The 20,062-nt window shown below is 46.3% G+C and overlaps 3 protein-coding genes across 4 annotated transcripts in view; 1 reads left to right on the top strand and 2 right to left on the bottom strand.

The window, feature by feature from the left end:
* The window catches only part of LOC135366727 (retinal guanylyl cyclase 2-like), a 129,152-nt gene that overhangs the window by 70,522 nt on the left and 38,568 nt on the right, over window positions 1–20,062 (bottom strand). The window contains exons 2-3 of the mRNA XM_064599570.1: window positions 5,464–5,741; window positions 3,839–4,235 (exon numbers count right to left, since the gene is read on the bottom strand). Coding sequence (XP_064455640.1) covers window positions 3,839–4,235; window positions 5,464–5,727 — 661 coding nt within the window. The 5' untranslated portion in view covers window positions 5,728–5,741. The remainder of the gene's footprint in view (window positions 1–3,838; window positions 4,236–5,463; window positions 5,742–20,062) is intronic.
* LOC135366725 (protein CWC15 homolog A-like) overlaps window positions 1–20,062 on the top strand; it is a 161,754-nt gene that overhangs the window by 50,424 nt on the left and 91,268 nt on the right. The gene's annotated exons all lie outside the window — the stretch shown is intronic.
* On the bottom strand, window positions 12,246–14,998 carry LOC135366724 (uncharacterized). 2 transcript variants are annotated; one of them, XM_064599565.1, is made up of 2 exons: window positions 14,635–14,998; window positions 12,246–12,686 (listed from the first exon to the last, which is right to left on the bottom strand). In XM_064599565.1, exons 1-2 carry the CDS (start codon window positions 14,962–14,964, stop codon window positions 12,327–12,329), a joined length of 690 nt encoding a protein of 229 aa, XP_064455635.1. In that variant the 5' UTR covers window positions 14,965–14,998; the 3' UTR covers window positions 12,246–12,326. The 2 variants fall into 2 exon arrangements, with proteins under 2 accessions (XP_064455635.1, XP_064455634.1); XM_064599564.1 differs by having other exon boundaries at window positions 12,246–12,689.

The raw sequence follows: 20,062 nt of genomic DNA on the forward strand, positions 1-20,062 counted from the left end.
AAAGGAAAAGAAATTGTGCAGGGAGTAGATGACTCAACGTACAAAAATATTGTTGGATGTATCATGACAAATATAGTTTGTAACGGCTCTGGCGTTACAGTGTAGGAACTGAGCCTCAGACAACCACACCCTGGTACGGTCAAGTACGAATAACCTTTTTTCTCTTTCCTTCTTCCTCGTCCTCCTACATTACATTCTCTTCATCGTCTTCCCACATCCTACATCACAAGATCTACACGTGACATAGTTGTTCTAGGGATTAATGATATTAGTAATCTCATTTGAGGCATCTGTATTTTGTGCGCGATCACGAAAGTGAACGAAGCACGAAATGCGATTTTCTTTGTAATTTTCTGTGCGCTGTAGGAAAGGTTCTAAGGCGCAAACCGGAAATCTAACCTCATTAAGCACTAGAAATCTCTGAAATGTACCAGTTGAGACATATTTCACGCAAGTTGACCAATAGGCCTTTGTTGTTGTTGAGATGAGCCACATAAGATTGTGCACTCATCATCCTAAACGCCCGCTAACCATTTAGCCCGCTTGTTAACCTTATCTTGCCTATTTCTATTCCTGAGTCAACAACTGAGACAAGTTCTAAAACACTGCAACATTGCTATCGCACTGAAGCGCAGCATCCCATCGTATACGATGGTATACGTAATAGAGAAATCAAGTTTGAAACCAGTTAAGGAACTTGGGTTTCCCGAGGATGAGAAGCGACGTCGATGAATACTCTGCGTTATCATCGTCGTTTGTCGCTTCCTCGTACATCTCTTTGCCACGCAGCTGGCTTATTGCGCTTCCGACATTTCACGTTGTTCTTAGAGCCCGAACATCCGCGAACCGGCGCAACTACAGTTCTTACGGAACACCCGTCGTGGCGACATGTGAGGCTAAATGGGGTCTCTAAAGAAGCACAGCTATACGCGAAAAAAGTAAAAGTGTCTCGGAGAACACGGAAATGGTTTCACGTTCCATTATACCCATCTACAAGAACAAGGAACGGCAGAGAAATAAGTTAACGTGAATGTGGAACGAGGAAGTACGCTTCAAGTCAACGTCATCAGGATCGTCGTGCAAGACTTCCCTGCAGTACTTACGCGGAGCAAGTACGAACGCTCGGATCTTTCGATAACGGGAGACGTTTCTTCGTAAACTTTATCCGCACAGTTTATCGTTTCACACAGCTCTATGCTACTGGGTGATGAACCACTGTTGCCGTTTGTAAGAATAACTTTTTGAGAGACGTTGTCTGTCTATATGCGATGTAGTTTAATATGCATATTTTTAGCATATCATGTCGTTGTTTATATCTCAATTTACCAAGTATATTATTTTTTTAGTATAATAGTATAATTTTTTAACTAGTCGCAATTTTACCATGGGTTTGGCGCACTACAGCCTGAGCTGCTTATGCGCCATTAAAATTGAATCATCACCATCACCATCATCATCATAATTTCTTTGTGGATAAAGAGCGTCATATACACGCAGACAGTCTTTAATGACCATTGAAACCAAAGGCCATGGTCCAAAGGTTTGGTCCTCCAAAGAAACAGCGTCTTTGCCACTGCGCATGCTCAGAAGCAAAGTTTGCACTTTGGATTCCCTCAAAGCCGGCTTGCGTCGTTCTCGCGGTGAGCGTGCCGTCTGCAAATGGCCGAAAATAGCAGCAACAATAAAAACGGTTTGTTTTGAGATACCGATTATTTCTACTGCTGACAAAGCAATATGTTTACGAAAGGCGATTATTTTGGGATTTCTCGATTTCCTTTTCTCTTATAAGACTTGGTTCTTAGACGTAGCTGAACAGATGCGCGTTATGAAAACCCGATTCTATAAGCCGCTGCGTGCATGTTGCTTTTGCGTTATGTGTCTTCTATTTGCGCGCGCCTTTCCTGGACTCTGTAATACCTATATGGTGTTAAAACAGAACTTCACCACATAGCACGCTCCTAGCCAACCATCGTTCCGAATGATATCATTCTGTGTCCTGATTTGTTGAAGATGGGAGGAGACACCTCTATGAAAGTAGTTAATTTCGCGGTCTCGACAAATCGCGAATTCGTATGGGAGCGCGTTTCGCGGATATTTCGCGGGACCTGAATTTCGCGAATTCATGTGGAAGCGGACGGAAGCGGAAATCGCGGGATCGGGAAGATCGGGGGTTCACGACACTGCGGACAGTAAACAACGGGAATTAGCCGGCTTCTACAAATCGGCTTCTTGCTTGACAACCTTTATTCTCACAAATTTGTTCTTCTCAAACATCTCTACAATTGAAACGGCACTTCAACATTAGTAGTTTATTCGCATAGTGTAGCACTTGACATTGCAGTTACCTGCCTTCACAAAACCAGCACGTATGTCCTTGTTACGGGATTGGAGTTCACGGTAAGCCTCTACATGCCGGCTGGCTTATAGACGTTTACGCCCATAGAAACACTTTTTTTTTACAGCACAAAATATTTCTTAATAGTTTCCAAAGTTCTGGTTGATAGCTGGTAACCAACTGGTGATAACTTACGACGTGATAGAGCACTGTGATGCAGACCACCGTACGCTTTTTTTAAATACTAATTATGCACTGCATAAGTGGTACAAGAAAAGAAAGAAAAAGGGCGCACGCCTCCCGTTTTAAACAAATCAGGGGTGAGCACGATGTCATTCGGGATTATGGTTGGCTAGGAGCGTACTATGCGGTGAAGTTCGTTTTTAAGAGTGCAGTTCGCAGAGCTCAAGCTGTTTTTGCTACTATAACAACAACGCAGGTGGATTACAGTGGAAACTTTTCTACCATGATAAGGCAAGCCTGAGCGCAAGCCATTCTGTCAAACTTTTCTACGTTGCGTGAAGGAAGTGAAAGTATCAAAGTTCAATAAGGCAATATGTATTCTTGGTTTCGGGTGTCATCCTTCCTCTTTACGCCAAACACTCCGTCCTTATATTGCCCGGTATCACAATACGTTATGAATAGTACCATTAGTAGACCATTAGACAGTTAGTAGTCCATTCATCACGTGCCGTCCATTCATCACGAACCCAATCGACGGATATGATCCTGAGTCGCGCACTCCGCCATAGGTTCCGGTTGGTACGATAACCTCACATTGACGCTATCAACGATCTATAATTAAGCGCTCTATAATTAATATACAACGATTAATTTACTAATCTATGACGATTAGTCAATCTTTAAGGATCTATAATTAAGCTTATAGGCGCTCACGTAGATAACTCAACGTTGGGTGTGTCAATTTTAGACATCTTTAGCGCTAGGCGATTTTAGAATTCTCGTTTGAGGTGTCTTTACTTTGTGAGAGGTCGCACAAGTGAACTGATTGGTCAAACGATAACGATAACCCACGATGATCGGACATGTCGTTTGCGGAGGACCAGCTCCCGTGGCTCAGTGGTTAGCGTGCTGGCCATGTCACGTCGAGACTGGGAGGTACCCGGGTTCGAATCCCGGTGCCGGCTGTGCTGTCTGGGGTTTTCCCTGGGTTTTCCTCAGACGCTTTCAGACATAAGTCGGCACTGTTCCCCTAGAAGTCGGCCCAGGACGCGTATTTCCCCAGGGCGTCAGTCGTGACGTTGCCCACATACGTGAGGCCGACAACGGCAAGCCCTTTCGCCATCACCACCACCACCATCGTTTGCGGAGACCAATGAGAGTGCGTTCCGCATCGTTGGCCTTCTTGAGAAGGAGAGGGAAAAGGAAAATAAATCTCGTTCCTTTTGTACTGGTGTCAAGGTAAACCGCGTCTTTTTATTCCGCGACTAAATTTTTTTTCGCATTTTAGTGCCCCTTTAATACAGGGAAGAAAGTACTTACTCGACCAGGTCCCGCCGCAAACGACCTCTCTCAGCACACATTCCGGGTCCGGCTCGAGGGGGCGACCCGACGGCCAGTCCACGTCCGTTATCCACGCCTGAGCCGCCCGGTCGGACACAACGTAGGTTCCCCTTCCGTTGACAGTACTTGAAGGCACATCTCGAATTTCAAGTTCCCGCACGGCAACGAACACTTGTTTAGCGGGACTATAATCCAGAAGCACAGCTTTCATGCGGATATTTCCGCGAGGGTCCGTATGGCCTCCCGCAGGCAGCATCGTGAATGAAGCATTGAGCACAGATACCTCACTACGTTGAGTTGCTTGCAACGATCGCCAGGCCGCGGTGATGATCAGTGACAGGGCGTTGAAGTAACGGAATGCTGAATACACTTCCGTCTGAAAGGAAAAAAAGGAACGACATTTTTAGTTTCAATTAGTAGAAATTCAAGTTTCCTTTCGAAGAAGTACGGGACGTCCAGAAGAGTTCAGGATTTTCCTGCGCGTCCATCAATATGGCCATGAATTTTGGTGGTCAAGCTTGACCACTGCAGCTCGGCTAATTCACTTATGACGGTCATGATGGCCATCGTTCAGCATCACCTCATGGAAAATACAGTCAAACTCCTTTATAGCGAACACCTTTTTAACGAAAATACCACTACAGCAAATTTTTTTGCGGTCCCGCTGGAGCCCTATAGGTCCAATAATGGACATCCCTTTCAACGAAAATACCTTTACTGCAATTTTTTTTTTTTTTTTGCTGTCCCCTGAGTTTCGTTGTAAAGGAGTTTGACTGTAATGTGATGTTCGGTAATGGGCAGCGGAGAGATACTGTGACTTTGAATTTGAAGGGTTGTGATGTTGATGGGTTATGATATGATGTGATGCGATCATAAGGGTAGGATATAATGTGATGTGATAGACTGTGAGTAAGGCTCACAATGATGTGACGTTGAATTAATTTGTGGAAAAGTGTCGACAGATGCTGAAAGTGAGCGCCTTGTCCCGCATCGTGTTGCGCACTACGAAGGATCGAACGAACAACAGAGTATATGCGTCAGTGCAAATCGCAAGTGTGTTACCATTACATTACAATTACCATTACAAATACCATTTGACGAAATTGTAGACACTTTTAGTAGACCGTATACACGATCGCCTTGTGTACGCCATAATCGTTGCCACCAATGCGCATGCGCAGCGGCACCGTACGAAAGGATGTCTCACCAGCGTACGCTATATGTTTCAGCGATAGATGGACAGGGGACTGAAATGGTCAAGAGGAACAAAGCGGGATAGTTGTACAAACGTCACGTGATGTAGAGATTGTGAACTTGATGTCGTGTACTGGGTTCTGATATGCCATATGATGACGCACAATGTTTGTTCTATAAATACTTCCTCTTTCAATAAACTTCACTTAGTTGAGAGTCTGCAGGTGGTTTGTCCCATTTATGTTCAAGCTCCTCGTCCGCGTCTATTGCTGCAGTAAGCCAATGTGGATTGAAATGGTATCTAATTGCAATCTAGGGGAGTAGAAACTGTAATTACTCCCCACTTTATCCTGTTTTTTTTCTTCTTTCTTTCTTTCTCAAGAGTGTAAAAACTCTCCGTTAGCACTCACCGCAGTGGTTTGAGCAACTACCTTGCGGTAGATCTGCTGCACAGTCCTGTTCCTCCAGAGCTGCGCGTACGAACTGTCCACGGGAACGAAGGTGAGCACAAACAGAGCGCGCAGCACTTTCGCCGTTGCTGGCAACCTCGGTGCGAGTCCCGGATGTAACACGGTGGGGGACGACACGAGAAAGAGAGCAAATGTTCCGTCATCTCTTCCTTGACGATGCAGTGCCGTTAATGTGGTTCCCAGTAGGCTTCCCCAGATCTCCATGGAGAGCAGGATTGCTGCGAAAGACATAATGGGAGACATATAAGATCGCTTGTTTCTATCCCTCGCTGATAATGTTCCTCGGGTCGCTGCATTCATTGCTTGGTATAGCGCCGACGAGTCCTATAATATATGGGACGCGTTCTTGTTCTGAGAAACTCGTGATGGACTTTCGCACCTATCGCAATCGTATTGATTGAGTGATTGTATTTTTTTTACATACATTGTATACACAAATACATGCGCTCTTAAAACAAAGCTTCACCACATGGCACGCTGAAGGCCAACCGTTGTAGAGAGCGATACCTCTGTCACTCTTGATTTGTGGAAAGCGCGGGGCGTACGACTTTTTGTGACAATTAACATTTCTGAATACTTGTCACAAAAAGGCGTACGCCTGCCCGTTTTCAGCATATCAGGGGAGAAAATGATGTCACTTCGGGTGGTGGTTGGCAAGGAGCGTGCTATGTGGTGAAGTTCATTTTTGAGAGTGGCGAAACCTACCCACCCTTTCACCACCACCACCACCACCACCATCATTTTTAAGAGAGTAGTGTGGAGGAGACAGGGGGAGACAATCCCTGTTAAAATCTCCTCCCCAAGTATCACATGAGTGTACTCTTAAACCAGCAGTAAGTCCATCGCGTTAACCTTAAAACAGAACTTTGCCACAAAACACGTCGCTCTAGGCCAATCATCGCACAGAATGATACCGTTATGACTCCTGATTTGTGGAAAGTGTGAGCCATTTTGGGACAGTGAACTGCATAAGCGTCACAAAAAAGCGCACGTCTCGCGTCTTCAACCAATCAGGGAAGAGAACGACGTCATTCGGGGTGATGATTGGCTGGGAACGAAATGGGTACGCCTTTTTGTGACAGTTATGCACTTACGTTAATTTTCACAAAAAGGCATACCACTCACACTTTACACAAATCAAATCACACATCGTTAAACATCATCGTTACACAAATCAAATCACAGATCATAAATCAATATCTATAGCGGTATCATTCTGTGCGATGATTGGCCTAGAACGTTTCCTTTCTTTACTTTTCTTTTCTTTTTACGGGTGTACGACCTGTTACATAAATCCAATCTTGCGTCGTTACAGCAACAAATGGACAAGGCTAAGCTTTATACATTACAGCCACTCAGACAGCCATTACACATTGTTCGAGAATATTCAGACACACTTATACATATGCAGCAGCGCCCGATACTTGCTCACACTGGGTGATTTAAATAGCCCTTCCTCGAACCATTGAAGAACTGAACAGGCTACCGCCTGGTGGATTTAACTAGCACAATCTCTCCTCAATAGTTATTGAACGTTTGTAATTGATAGCCGAGCTAGACAGCGTTTCTATGTGCACATTGTGCGTGTGTGTGTCGCCACACGTGCCTTGTAGAATCTTTAAATTTGATATGCACGTCTACTTAGGCTTTGCGGTATTGCTAAATAGTAACATAGGCAACTAAAAATACGCATCACCATCGCTACACTCTTAAAGCAAAGTTTCATCACATAGCACGCTGAAGGCCGACCTTTGTACAGAGTGATATCTTTATCACCCTTGATTTGCGAAAATCGCGGGGCGTACGCCTTTTTGCATAAGTGCCACAAAAAGGCGTACTCCTCTTTTTCAGCATATAGGGGGCGAGAACAATATGTCATTCGGGATGATGGTGTATTGAAGGTGACTGAACGCTCTTAAAAATGAACTTCACCACATAGCACGCTCCTACGCAACCCTCATCTCGAATGATCATCTCGTTCTCTCCCCTGATTTGTTGAAAACGGGAGGCGTAGGCCATTTTTGTGATAATATAATAATAATGTGATAATTTTTGTGAAGGATAAGCGTAATTCCAGGTTCTTTCGCTCATAAATCACGAACTATGCCACGGACAAACCCGGTTCCTTTTGTGTTGGTGTCAAGGTAACGGTATCTTTCAGTTTGGTGAGGAGAAATTTTTACATTTTAGTGCCACACTCTTAAAAATGAACATCATCGCATAGCACGCTCCTACGCAACCCTCATCTCGAATTATCATCTCGTTCTCTCCCCTGATTCATTGAAAACGGGAGGCGTAGGCCATTTTTGTGACACTTATGCAGTTCATAATTGTCACAAAAATGGCGTACGCCTCTCGTTTCCAGCAAACAAGGGGAGAGAAAGACGTCGCTCGAGATAATGGTTGACTAGGAGCGTGCTACGCGGTGAAGTTCCTTTAAGAGTTCACTTTAAGAGGCAGCGTTTTTCGATTTTTCACGACTTCTCCGTAAAGCATTAGACCGAGTGGCAACATTTGTAAAATTTTATACGCATACCATATCCTGGTGCGCGTAATTGGACTCCCAAACGCTCACTTTATTCATTTTATCCTCAGAGCAAACACCATAATTTATCTTGCGTAACCGTGTATATAAAAGGGAGCCTACTAGTAGTATGCAAATCAGGGTCGAAGTATCTAGTACACAGACAGTGGCTACGTAAGGACTGCTTCAATGACTGGAGGGAGACGGAGTAGTAGACGCCTGCTCTTCGTTTTCACGGCGAGAGCAGTACTATTTTTGAGATGTGATGTGGGCAGGTATTGCGCTTGTCCCATCCTGCGGTTGGCAATACAAAGCTTGCTTCATCTCGTCTGTCTCTCCGCCATCATGAAGAGGCCCCCTTCTTCTAGGTGCAAGCCCCTGTTGTGTCTTGCCTTACGTGTCTGCATGTCAGTGCGTCATTCATTCAATGGAACTTAGGGCACGAGCACGTTGCAGTACCTTCATTTCAATAATGGTCCTCATTCAACGATGACTTAGGCTGGGAGAAATATGCAAACCAGCAAAAAAGTTACGGTGGCATCAAATCAACAACAGTAACAAAGCTGTTCATTTGAACTCGCCTGTCGCTACGTACATGGTACGCCCTGTCGATTGTAATCCGCAGCAAGACACTTCCTACGACGACCCATAATGCCGCTGTTCCTCTCTGCATGCACGCGAAATACCGTCCCCGCTACTGGTTGACGAAGCAGCTAGCACAAAACATGCTAGAGAGGCCTCAAAAAGTCGCCAGATGTCGCTAGGTGTTTTTGTAGCGTCGCTAGAAAAAGTCGTCGGACATTAAATTACCGTGAACCTATTTTTAACAGCAAGCTTTTGTCTTACAATCCGTCAACATCGGTTGCTTGACATCATTTCCGAAGTTTCTGCTTGGAAGAATAGCGTATACGCAGGCGAGCTGGTGTCAAAAATTCATCGTAACAAAGCTTGGGTATGAGAGGAAAAAAAAGAGCGGAACTCAAAATTTGAGTTCTGTGTGTCGTCTTTGTTTCTTCCGCTCAAACTCAAGCTTTCTTATACGATGGATTTCTGCTTAGTCTCAGCTTCCGACATCAAGCGTGGCTTCTGCGTGCGCTCCTTTTTGTTTATACAGGGAGTTTCACGAAATATGAGCCAAAGATTAAAAAAAATGGTTCTGTCACCGGTAGCGTCATCGCCATTGCTCCGCTAGCCGTATGGTCATCGTCATCGTGGCATCTATCTATGCCTTTGTAAGCGACAGGCGCCACGTATGACGTGGGGAGCATCTGATGGGGCACCTGCACGAAATAACTGGCGCTTAGGTGATGCGCACAGCCAGAAGTCCGCAAAAATATAGTACTTTAAAATATTTTCCCGACAAATGGCAGTTTTCCAGCGATTTTAGAAGCTTCCAGATGCCGCGTGTTGTTTGAGCCCAAGTCTCTAGATTAGTCGCTAGGCGCTAGACACCTATATATTTGGTCGCTGACCTACTCTGAAAGTCGCTAGATCTGGCGACAAAGTCGCTTGAACGGCAACACTGGCAGCTACGGGCGACGAGAAGCCCGTACGCGCGCGGCGCAACTCTTCATATGCCATGATATGTTGTGAACCGGCAAACGCCGCTGCCACGTTTTCTCTGAGGCACGTGACGCCAACGTCACAGCCAACGTGACCCTCCGAAACGACCAATTCGCATCGCGCGTCTTTTCCTTGTTTCTTCGCTTCATCTCGCGCAAAGGGAGTGAAGGTTTTTCGGCGATGCGACGTACGGCACACGATCTTGACGAAATCGAGCGCTTAACGGCTGTCGCTGTAAAAAAATCCGACTTGCCGCGGTTGAATTTTGGTGACCGCAAATAGTAGAACTACCTCACATGCATTTGTTGTTACGCACACTGACTGCGTTTAAATACCACATTTCTTTGCCTTTCAGAGTGCACCAATGTTGTATCCACCTGATTTTGCTGATGATAAAAAAATTACTGGGTTTGTGAAGGCTGAAGTAAGTAATGTACCGTGTACTGTCTCAGGCCTAGGCGCGTTTCATTTAGTAGCTGTCGTCTTGCTCGTTCTGCTTCATTTTGAATCGCAATGCAATAATGTCTTCCCGATGACTGTACTTAGCCCAGACCGACGGGCCCGCTCCACTATCATCACGCTCCATTAGAACGGTGCAGCAACAGTACATCTGCTCGTTAAGAGGACCGAGGAGAGACGTGTTGCTTGGTTGCTTCTCCCGCGTACATTAAGGCAGTGCAGCGAAAGCGCGCTTCACAGGAGACCACCACAGACGGATGAACACACGCATTGTGTCTTTTTGCTTTCTGTTCGTAGAATGCATTCTTCGCAGCAGAATGACGCACAGAGTATAATCATATATAGAAGGTTGCTTGACAGATTGGCGCACGAATCCTTCTCAACAACAAGCGCCACTAAAAGCATAACTTCAACACTTAAGACGCTGGAAGAGCAACTATTGCGCATGATGATACCGTTATAGCTCGTGATATGTGGAAAGCGTGGAATGCACACCTTTTTGTGACCATTCGCGTCGCTGCATAAGTGTCACAAAAGATGGCGTACGCTTTTCGTTTATGCCAAATAAGTGGAGAGAACATTCTGGATGACGGTAAGGGCGTGCACTCTGGAAGCAGAGCTTCATTGCATAGCACTCTCCTAGCCAACCGTCATCCCGAATAACAATGTGAAAACGTGGGGGGGGGGGGGGCGTACGCCATTTTTGTGGCAACTATGAACTGCTTGATGCCACGAAAATTGCGTACGCCCCCTCCAGTTTTCAGCAAATCAGGGGAAAGAAGGATGTCACTCGGCATTATGGATGGCTAGGAGCGTGCTATGTGGTGAAGCTCTGTTTTCAGAGTGTGGTATGCGGTGAAATTCCATCTTAAGTGAGTAGTGAACAATGTATGCAGTCAAAGAAGACGCGATTTGTTTGGAATAGAATTATTACAGTCGACCTCCGGTTATCCGGATACAAAAAAATAAAAATGAAAATAAAATAAAATACCAAGGGAACAGATTTAAGTCAGCTTCCATTTACCCGGGCTTCAGTTTCCGGTTCCGGACAATGATTTTCAGGAAGCGCTGAGGAAAACACCCAACAACTGCCATCACTTATCGGGATGGTAGAGTGGATGGATTAGGGGATCCCTGGCGAGGCTTTTTGTAACTAAGGGCTCGCGGCACAAAGCGTGCTGCATTTGTGTCCGGTGGTGAGTCAGAGACGGTGTGCTACCTACACTGCGTTAAGACGTTGCGACAACCTAGAAAAGGGTTTCTCTTTCCCATTGATGTCGTCAGGAAAGGCGGTTGTAAAGGTTCCAACGATGCCTTCGGCTTCGCCAGATACAGAAGGACTGCTCGTTGCCCCCTCTCCCTCCTTCGCTACGTGGCCATACAAAGTCACAATTCGCCGGCTGCTGCGAATCGCCATTCTGCGAATTCAAGAACTGGCAAATGACTTGGCAACTAACTTGGAACCTGTGGACCTGAATCTGTAGACAAAAAATTCAACATGCTTCCCAGAAAGTCAGTCTCGAGAAAGGTATGGGACAGTTTCGCGCTTTATTTAAAATTTTTCCCATTTAGTCCGCGGGGACGTTCAATCACTGCCGGCAGACGACGGTGGTTCGTTCTCCATCGCCACGACCGCTGAAAGCTCGTTCGTGATTGGCTACCGCCGTTGAAAACACGATAGTGATTGGCTGACTCTTATAGTTATGACGTCACGTCGACGAGTAATTAGCATGCTAAGTAAAGCGACTACATACAAGAAGAAATGAAGCACACGCATGAAGATTCCGGATCCAGGAGTGAGGAATCCAGTGAGGTGGCGCTTGAGGATGCACGAAGTGCACAGAAAAGGGCTTTGACATTCCTTGAGGGGAAGACTAATGTTTCTCAAGTTAGCGACATAGGTAGTACTTTACAGGAGCTGAATGTTTGCCGTAATTTTACGCGTGTAATGGCGGACGGTTCCTTATGTCCTCCTAAATAAACACATGCTTTGTTGACAACTAATAACTAATCTTTTATCGTTTCATTCATCCGGCTCCTTAGTTATATCCGGACATTTCCGCTGGGAACGGCTCAATCCGGATAAAACGGGGGGCGGTCGACTGCAGTTGCAATTACCCAGCACACGCTATATTGTCGTAATCGAAGAAACACGTCTAAGGACACACAACGAACGCTGTATTCGTGAAGAATTTTAATTCACACATCCTCATAAACTTCCGGTTCAAGTAGAAAGTATCGCGTTAAAACCGGCGTCTCAACTGCGAAACAGATGGAGACCATGGCGAAAAGTCGTACTCTTCCTTTGCTTCTTCTTCTTCTTCTTCGTCCTCACGACGCCCAACTTGTTGATGTTGTTCTTCCTTCTCCTGCGACGCACCTTATTATCATTATGGAAATGCCACGGACTGTGGGAGCTCGTCGTGTCACTGCTGTATGCTGGACGGTAGCGTCGAATAACAGGTTCCTTCGTCGTCGGCAACGAGTCCGGGTACGTAGTTAGGAAGGACGAAAATGCCGACTTCGCTGAAGTAGGCGATGTCTCGCTTTCGTTGCCGGAGGCTATGAATTCTGGGAAATCTCCCGGTCCCGGCATGTCGCTTCGAACCGTCCAGTTCTGCTGGAAAGGTTCGGAGTGCGTCACAAGCATGATCCTACGGTTATTTTTGATGACCAATAGTTGATTCGCCAAGTAGGTAACGTAGCGTATCTCCGCAAAATACTGAACTGCATCTTCATATTGTGAAGGTAGCCAGGCCTAGCATTTATACAGAACATGCAAAAAAATCAATATGAAACGTACTATCGTACCGGACAGGAAACGACTGAAAGAACCAGCAAATTGCCGGTTTACTAGCTCGCGTGGTGTAGTGGCTAAAGTGACCATGAAGAGATGTTAAAAAAATGTTGAGTTCTTTGGCGGAGAACGGTTCTCAAGGATTATGTTTATCAAATATGTGCGATTTTTGCCATATTGCATTCAACGCGGGCGCAGTTCGTGCGCGAAAAAGGAGGCGAGCAGACGCCTGATACAACTCTGAATGTGGGTTACCCTTAATACTGCGTAACTTTTACATCCAACGTATGCACTGGAAGGTTTTGCCTAACCTCCAATTTTTAAGAATATCCAGAACACGGAAACGCGCTTAATCCGTCCTTCTTCTTATCGATGCAAGAATATTCGCCGTAAGTCGCATTAGCAGCATCTACTCTCTGAACAGCGACAAGAAAAGAGAAAGGGGCTAAACCACACATTTCCACTATCGCTTCAGGGTGCTACTGTGCCGCGGCGGCAACTGATACGCGGAAATCCCTGTGCTCGAAGGAATTTGCATATATCCTCCTCTCTCGTATCCTCTCCTCGCATTTTATACGACGCGGGCAGCGCTATATACGCCATGAAAAGAAACTTTTCCTCATCTCAAACACAAATCCATTCCAGACCGGCCGGTTACCGGCTCGAGAGTACAGAATCCGTCAAAATGCCACTACAATCCTGTTGCATTTTAGTCGCCGGTAACGGAGCATCTCATCAATCATACAGACAGCGGTTGTATATTCGAGTGGATGCCACCGTAAAGCCGCGCGAACGCTCCAAAGGAGAACACTATAGCACGGAGTCCTCCCGAGCGCCAGGTTGAATAGCAGGTACGTGCTATTATGCGAACGAGGATATTCTGAACCTCTAACACGTTATTCTCCGGTGTGTGATAGCTTTTGCTACCACTTGTATGAGGAGGAACTTTTCTTTTTACTTCTTGTATATTTTCACCCTCTGAGAGTACATGCATGAATTTTCGAATGAAAGTCTACGAGATGATGTATTTCATTTATATTTGAATGGGTAGAATGGGATTGAGGTTGTGCGTCTGAGGCGCTCCATCGTCGATGAAAACTTGATGGTCATGTGACTTTAACTTCCGACATGATGGCATCGCCCCCTTTTCAGGCTTACTGTCTATTAGGCGAAACAATGTTGAAGGTTTTTATAGGTCTTTTTTTTTTTTTTTGTAGTGTTGGAAGATCGAATGAGGAGGTCGCGGTCCTGCTGGGTGGGAGTGCCTCACTGCAGATGGGTTCTCAGGGATTTTTGACTGCCCTCTGAGCCTCAGATTCATTGTATTCACAATTCGTTTGGTGTTGCTAGGTTCTTGTCCTGTGTGAATATCATCTATACATTATATATCCCTCCAATTTTGAGATTTCGGCGTTAATAGCCTCCTACATAGCACATGACAGGGAATGGAAACCGCTACCAAACATCGCCGGACCTACACCGTGACGGCGATCACGCATTCTCGAGACCAGCGCTTTCTAGCGGGGATTAACGGGGAACCTGATTAGGTGCATTCGAGATTAGGTCAAAAGGTATTAGGTGCAACTAACTGACTCACTCACTGAACAAACCATAAGGGCTGACCTACTTTACGTGTAAATCTGTAAATCTACTCTAAATTATTGTACCGTTTGCTGCCTTCTAATATTGGCCACTGCTGCTGTCGCGTAATACTTCTGACCTACAAACACACACTCTGTGTGTCTCCTCGTGGCAGACCATCATATACCTTCTTTCTCCGGCGTGTAATATCGTGGCCGATGTCGTCGTCAAAGCCCAGAGACCTCAGCGACGCCTCGGTAAGTCCGCCGGCGGACAACGGGTTGTCCACGCCGATTCGCACCAGTAGGATGGAAACTATGGGCACTACGATGATGGTAAACAGGATGAGCGTCACCAGAGCCGGGACGCTCCCGTCGTGCCATAGTTCCAGCACGGGGTCTTCTGCTGCCTGCTGAATCGGCTCGAGATTCTTCTTGGTCGGAAATCGTCTGCTGAGAAACTCCTCTTCAGAGGCAGTGCTGTGCTCCGGGAGCGATGGCTTCTCCATGATGGACATGGTGACAAGGGCATTGATGGCGATGACACTGGCGACGGAGCACATGACGGCGACATCGTTGGTGGTTTCGCGTGCTTATGTGAATTTCAAAAGACGCAGCCAAAAACATGGACAAATTGCCGCGTACCGACTTCGCCAGATTAAAACTCTCAGTGTTTGTGTGTCCAGCTTCGGTGAAGATAGACGCAACCGAATTCTTGTGTAGACAAAGATAATACGTTTAGTAGATAAAATCAAATAAAAAGGCTGTCATCCTCTGCCATCTATCACGTCATATACGAACGCGGTTTCCTCCCAAGAGCTCCGTGTAGTTAAAACTGCCTTCCGGCTGAACAGAATTGCAACCTGGCTCGTATATAGTCCCTACAGATCGTACACTCACGAAATAACTTTTTATCAACAACTCCACGGTATACTCTGCGCCATCCATTGAGGTGAATGACATGGTTATCACTGCTGATGACGTGAAAGAGCAAGTCGCACGCCTTTTTTGTGGCACCTAACGCATAGCCAAACTGCCGCAAAGGGGCGTACGGTTCCCATTTTCAACGAATCAGGAGAAAGAATTACACCATTCTGAATAATGATTGGTTCCGAGCGCGCTACGTGGGGAAGTTGTGTTTAAAGAGTGAAATTGATCTGTTCATCTCAAATCACCGCGACATTTTTAATCGAGAAACAAGAACCCGTCCGTGAGGCAGCACGAGAGAGGTCACGTGTTTGCGACTACCAATGAGAATGGCCGTATTGCTCCTTTTATGTCAGAGCTTGACACGTTTATCATATTGAACGAATACACGGGGAACACAAGAACAGGGGCAACGTTCACTAGCAACATTTTTTGATGTGGACATGCAACCTGGACTAGACTGGCGCTTCTTTGCCACAAAAGCGACCACTGCCGGAGATACGTTCAGCCAACACGCTCAGGAGCAGCCAGCCTCGGCTACCCTCTCCCTTTGATACCATACAAAACAGACAGACAGAACGCTGTACTTGCACGTAGAAAGGTAGTTACTTTTTAATTTTTTTTTTCAACGCGCTCTATTGCAGTATAATGCGCAGTGACGTAATACACTACCAGTGTCAAAGAGTCACGACCCCGTTGAAGAATAGCGAAAGAACAAAGAGGAATAGCGAAGCAATAAACGGGCAAGCGTTTCTGCATTGCGTGATATTATGTCTCGCTTGAATTCACGAGACTGTTATAAAGTGTGAACATTGTCAAGAATTTAAAGTCTCTGTTCTTTCGACTGGAATGCCGCTATAGCGAAGCTGTGCTGACTTTTCGGTGGAATAATACGAGTTGGAAAAAGATAAAAAGGGAAAAAAAGAAACGGGGAAAAAAAAAAACGAAGGACATATATATAACTTTCTCATATTACGCTGGCGCCTTCGTCATCTTTACGCCGAAGGTTCTGGTACGCCGGCGTTCTTTCTGCAACGCTGATTTAGTCAGCCTTGAGGCGGACACTTCTCTTTTACTTTTTTATTTTTCATTTCGAGAAAGCCGTAGATCCAGACACGGACGGAAATTGAAATAAATGGAACGTTACAAAACAATGATAAAGAAAGTCGTGGAGGAAGTAGCCTTCTTACTTTTTTTATAATTTTTTTTTTATGTGCGCATCGCTCAGCAAGCACATGCATGATCCTCCGTTATTAGATTTGCGCTGTGTTCGCATTAAATTACGCACTCGGAACTCGGTACAACTTTTGATCTCTCTAATACGCTATCACCGAAACTCAGCGAGGCGCAGTACTAGGCAGTGAGTGAGGAGGAGTGCAGTAAGTGCATTACCGCAAAAAGTTTCTGTTTGAAGGTGCACCTAGGGGAAGAAGTGTATAAGCCTTCCACGTCAAAGTTGTCACAAAAAGGAGTGTGCCACACGTTTTCAACAAATCGGGAAGAGGACTGTGCCGTATTCTGCGTGACATCAGGTCGTGAGCGCGTCACGCGGTGAAGTTCTGTTTTTACAGTATAGCACATGCCAGTCGCCATCTTTTCTTGTAACTTTGGAGTGACCCGTAATGACACTTTTTTAAAGTGCGTTTAAAAAGAGCTGGTATTCAAACCCCGGGTGGTGGTGATGGTGAAAGGGATCGCCGTTGTCAGCCTCACAGATGTGGGCAACTTCACGACTGATGCGGGGACGTGCGTCCTGGGCCGACTTCTAAACGAACTTTACCGACATATGTCTGAAAGCGTCGAACCCGGGTCTCCTCCCGGTCTGCTCCAGTCAATTGTAGACCGCAGACGACATCAAACACGAGTTCTCTGTGACTACCAGTGGTCTCCCATGTGGATGAAGGCGGATTGCTTCCACGGCTGCGGCTGCCGAAGTGACTAGAGAAGTCTTAAAGACTACGTCGCGTTGTGTGAGATTTGAGATGCGTTGTTTGAGGAATCACACTTTTTTTCTATCTAAGTGGCGTTGACGAAGGGCCTAAGGTATGTGGAAGCAGAAGAAGGAACCATCACTACGACATGCACGATGCTTGCCCTTGTGCCATGGAGCCAAAACAAGAACTTCAGCACCTCCACCACTTCAACCATTACATTCTCCACCAACCTTCACATTCCCCACCCAAATTGTCACCGTCAAGTCATAGTACCGTTGGACATCCTCATAGCCCTGGCCGATCTCCCTTGGGGCTAATGGCCATTCTCCGCGGGACGAAGAAGAAGAACCATCGCACGCGCTTCGAACGCGTGCTAAACGACTCGGCGAACTCGTTCTCGCGTCAAAGAACACCAGCGCACTTGAACATGTTGTCCAGCACACCACAGCGTCTACCCGCTGACAGACGCCCATCTAAGGCCAGCCTGCCTTCTTCTCCAAATCCGACTCCTGCCATTCTTCATGAACGGGGCGCACGAGGCACCTGCATAGTGCCCACGTTCTGTGTCTTCTGCATCGGCTCAGCCTTCTTTGTCTGCGAAGTCCTGTTCAACTTCACACACACAGCTTTCCTCAACACCGTCACTCCGGACAACGTAACCGCCGCAGAGCGGACGACGACGCCCGCCGTTCAGGATGCACCGCCCCGCGCCCTGCTGGACGCCCTGCCACTTGCGGATGGTAGGTTGCTCTGGAACTTTCTATCCGACGAGTCCCTTCCGAACATCACGTCTGCTATATATTGCATGTACGACCCCTTGAAATCGAACAGAGATTCCATCTACCGCCTTTATAACATGCCACTAGCTTTCTGCACCGCTGTGATATTCTGTTGCGCTGGGATTTCTCAGTCCAATTACACGCTACGCTTTTATGAGAAGTCTGTAGAGGACCATGAATCGCAGCCATTGTTGGTGTACTTCAGCGAGTTCCTTTCGCTGAGGATGTACCGGAAGTCCGAATACAGGCTCTTCATCGCTATTGGAGGTCCGCCCAGCCGTTACCGGGAACTGGCGAAGACTTTACCGGCTTCTTCAATGATCATGCGAAACCTGGATCGTGATGTCACCGATTTCGGTATAGACGGCGTAGCGTTGTACGTCACGAGTCCAGACTTGTTTCCTGTGCCTGAACTGCTCAGTGTTTTCCTGGAGAGTCATCGAAGGTACCGGTTTTACATGATAGCTTTTTTGCCTATGAACCCTGAGGTACACGACAGATATTTCAACGTCACCTGGTTGATGGAAGACGAATTCATTCGTTTCGTGCAAATAAGCCATCCATTCGTAAAAGAAGTAGATTACGTCACCTGTCCAAGCCCGAAATGGACACCATACGGGGCGACCTCAATGAAAGTGCTCCAGAGAGACTTGCAACTTCTGTATTCCAGAGTCTGGGGCAGACTCTCGAGTCGCCTTCTCTACACCGTGTCTTTCCTGGGATATTCGTTTTTGGCGGAGAAACCTGCATCGCAGAACAATAGCGCAACGCTTCTGGATAACGTAACTTATGCTGAAGCGTGCGCTGCAGTTAGAAGCCGCAAATGGAAAGGAGAATTTAACTACGAGACGGACTGTTTCGTCGCGTCAAGAGGCGGTCTTTTCATGGCGACCCCGGGGCCGGAGAGTTACGCGTTCTTAAACGACGAGTTCACCGGAAATGGAGTGGTGGTGTTCGATTTATTCTCCGACGACTACCGCGGTGTCTGTGGCGTGAAATATCCACTGTCACAAGCAATTCGCAATGCGTTTTCCAACAGGACCATCAGGAAATGGAATGTTTCTAACGGGCCCCCTAAGATAAGATATTAAAGAATAATGTTTGCACGTCTATCATTTCCTCCATTGTGCTCAGAGAAAGTAGCCTAGATGTTACCGGAATACCAAGGTGCAGCACATTGGACTGCCGATGGTTTTGCGTATGCAGGGCGTATTCACATGACATCCGCCGCATCAACACAGCGCGCTGCTTTCATGGCGCGAGGCTTCCGACCAACTCGATAATTCGTCAGTTCATTTTCTGCAGACAGGCATGCTCAGTCTCGACATGCCAGTCCCAGGAGAACGCCATAGCCCTAGTGAATTTTCCGCAGTAACGTATGTGAATATTTTGTACAATGCCCCTGTAATCTCCATATTTTCGGCCAAACGAAATCCAAACTAAAAGCGAAACTTCACCGGACATACATTACGGCACCGGCCTTGCTTCTTCGAAGTTAGTGCCCTCTAGAATGAGAAAAAACATGAGCGATCTTTGCGACTATGTTTAGTCCCTCGAATTAACGTGCTTTTACAATGTTCACTCAGAAAGGTATTATGACCCCTTCAAACTAGGAAAGAAAATCAAACTCAGAATCAATAAAACTCGGGAGCGAATTAAAAAGTGCCCCGGCTAAATCAATTTCTCATATATGTCATGTGCGTTGAAGATTTGGCGTTCTCTCGATAAATGCGAATAAATCAATTTGTCGATCAACAGATCTATATCGCTCAACGCACCCTTACACATTTGCTATGCATAATGATGCCGATACAGTACGCATTTCACGAATCTCGCTTGATTAGCGGCTTGCGTGCTCACAACCATCCCGAGACTGATTTATGAAGGCGAAGATTCGCCTTTGTCACGACAGGTGTGGAGTCGTGCGCGCGCGCGTGTTTGCCATGTGACGTCGGGAGGTCGAGCTGTCTACCTGC

The sequence above is a fragment of the Ornithodoros turicata genome, chromosome 8 (assembly GCF_037126465.1).
Source record: "Ornithodoros turicata isolate Travis chromosome 8, ASM3712646v1, whole genome shotgun sequence".
NCBI classification, from domain to species: Eukaryota; Metazoa; Arthropoda; class Arachnida; order Ixodida; family Argasidae; genus Ornithodoros; species Ornithodoros turicata.

What these genes read in the sequence shown, in the direction of transcription:
- LOC135366724 (XM_064599564.1), bottom strand. Translation starts at nt 14,964, where the DNA reads ATGTCCATCATGGAGAAGCCATCGCTCCCGGAGCACAGCACTGCCTCT. An exon ending in TTACACGCCGGAGAAAGAAG is followed by an intron (nt 12,690 to 14,634) that starts GTATATGATGGT and finishes GAACCTTTCCAG; the next exon opens with CAGAACTGGACGGTTCGAAG.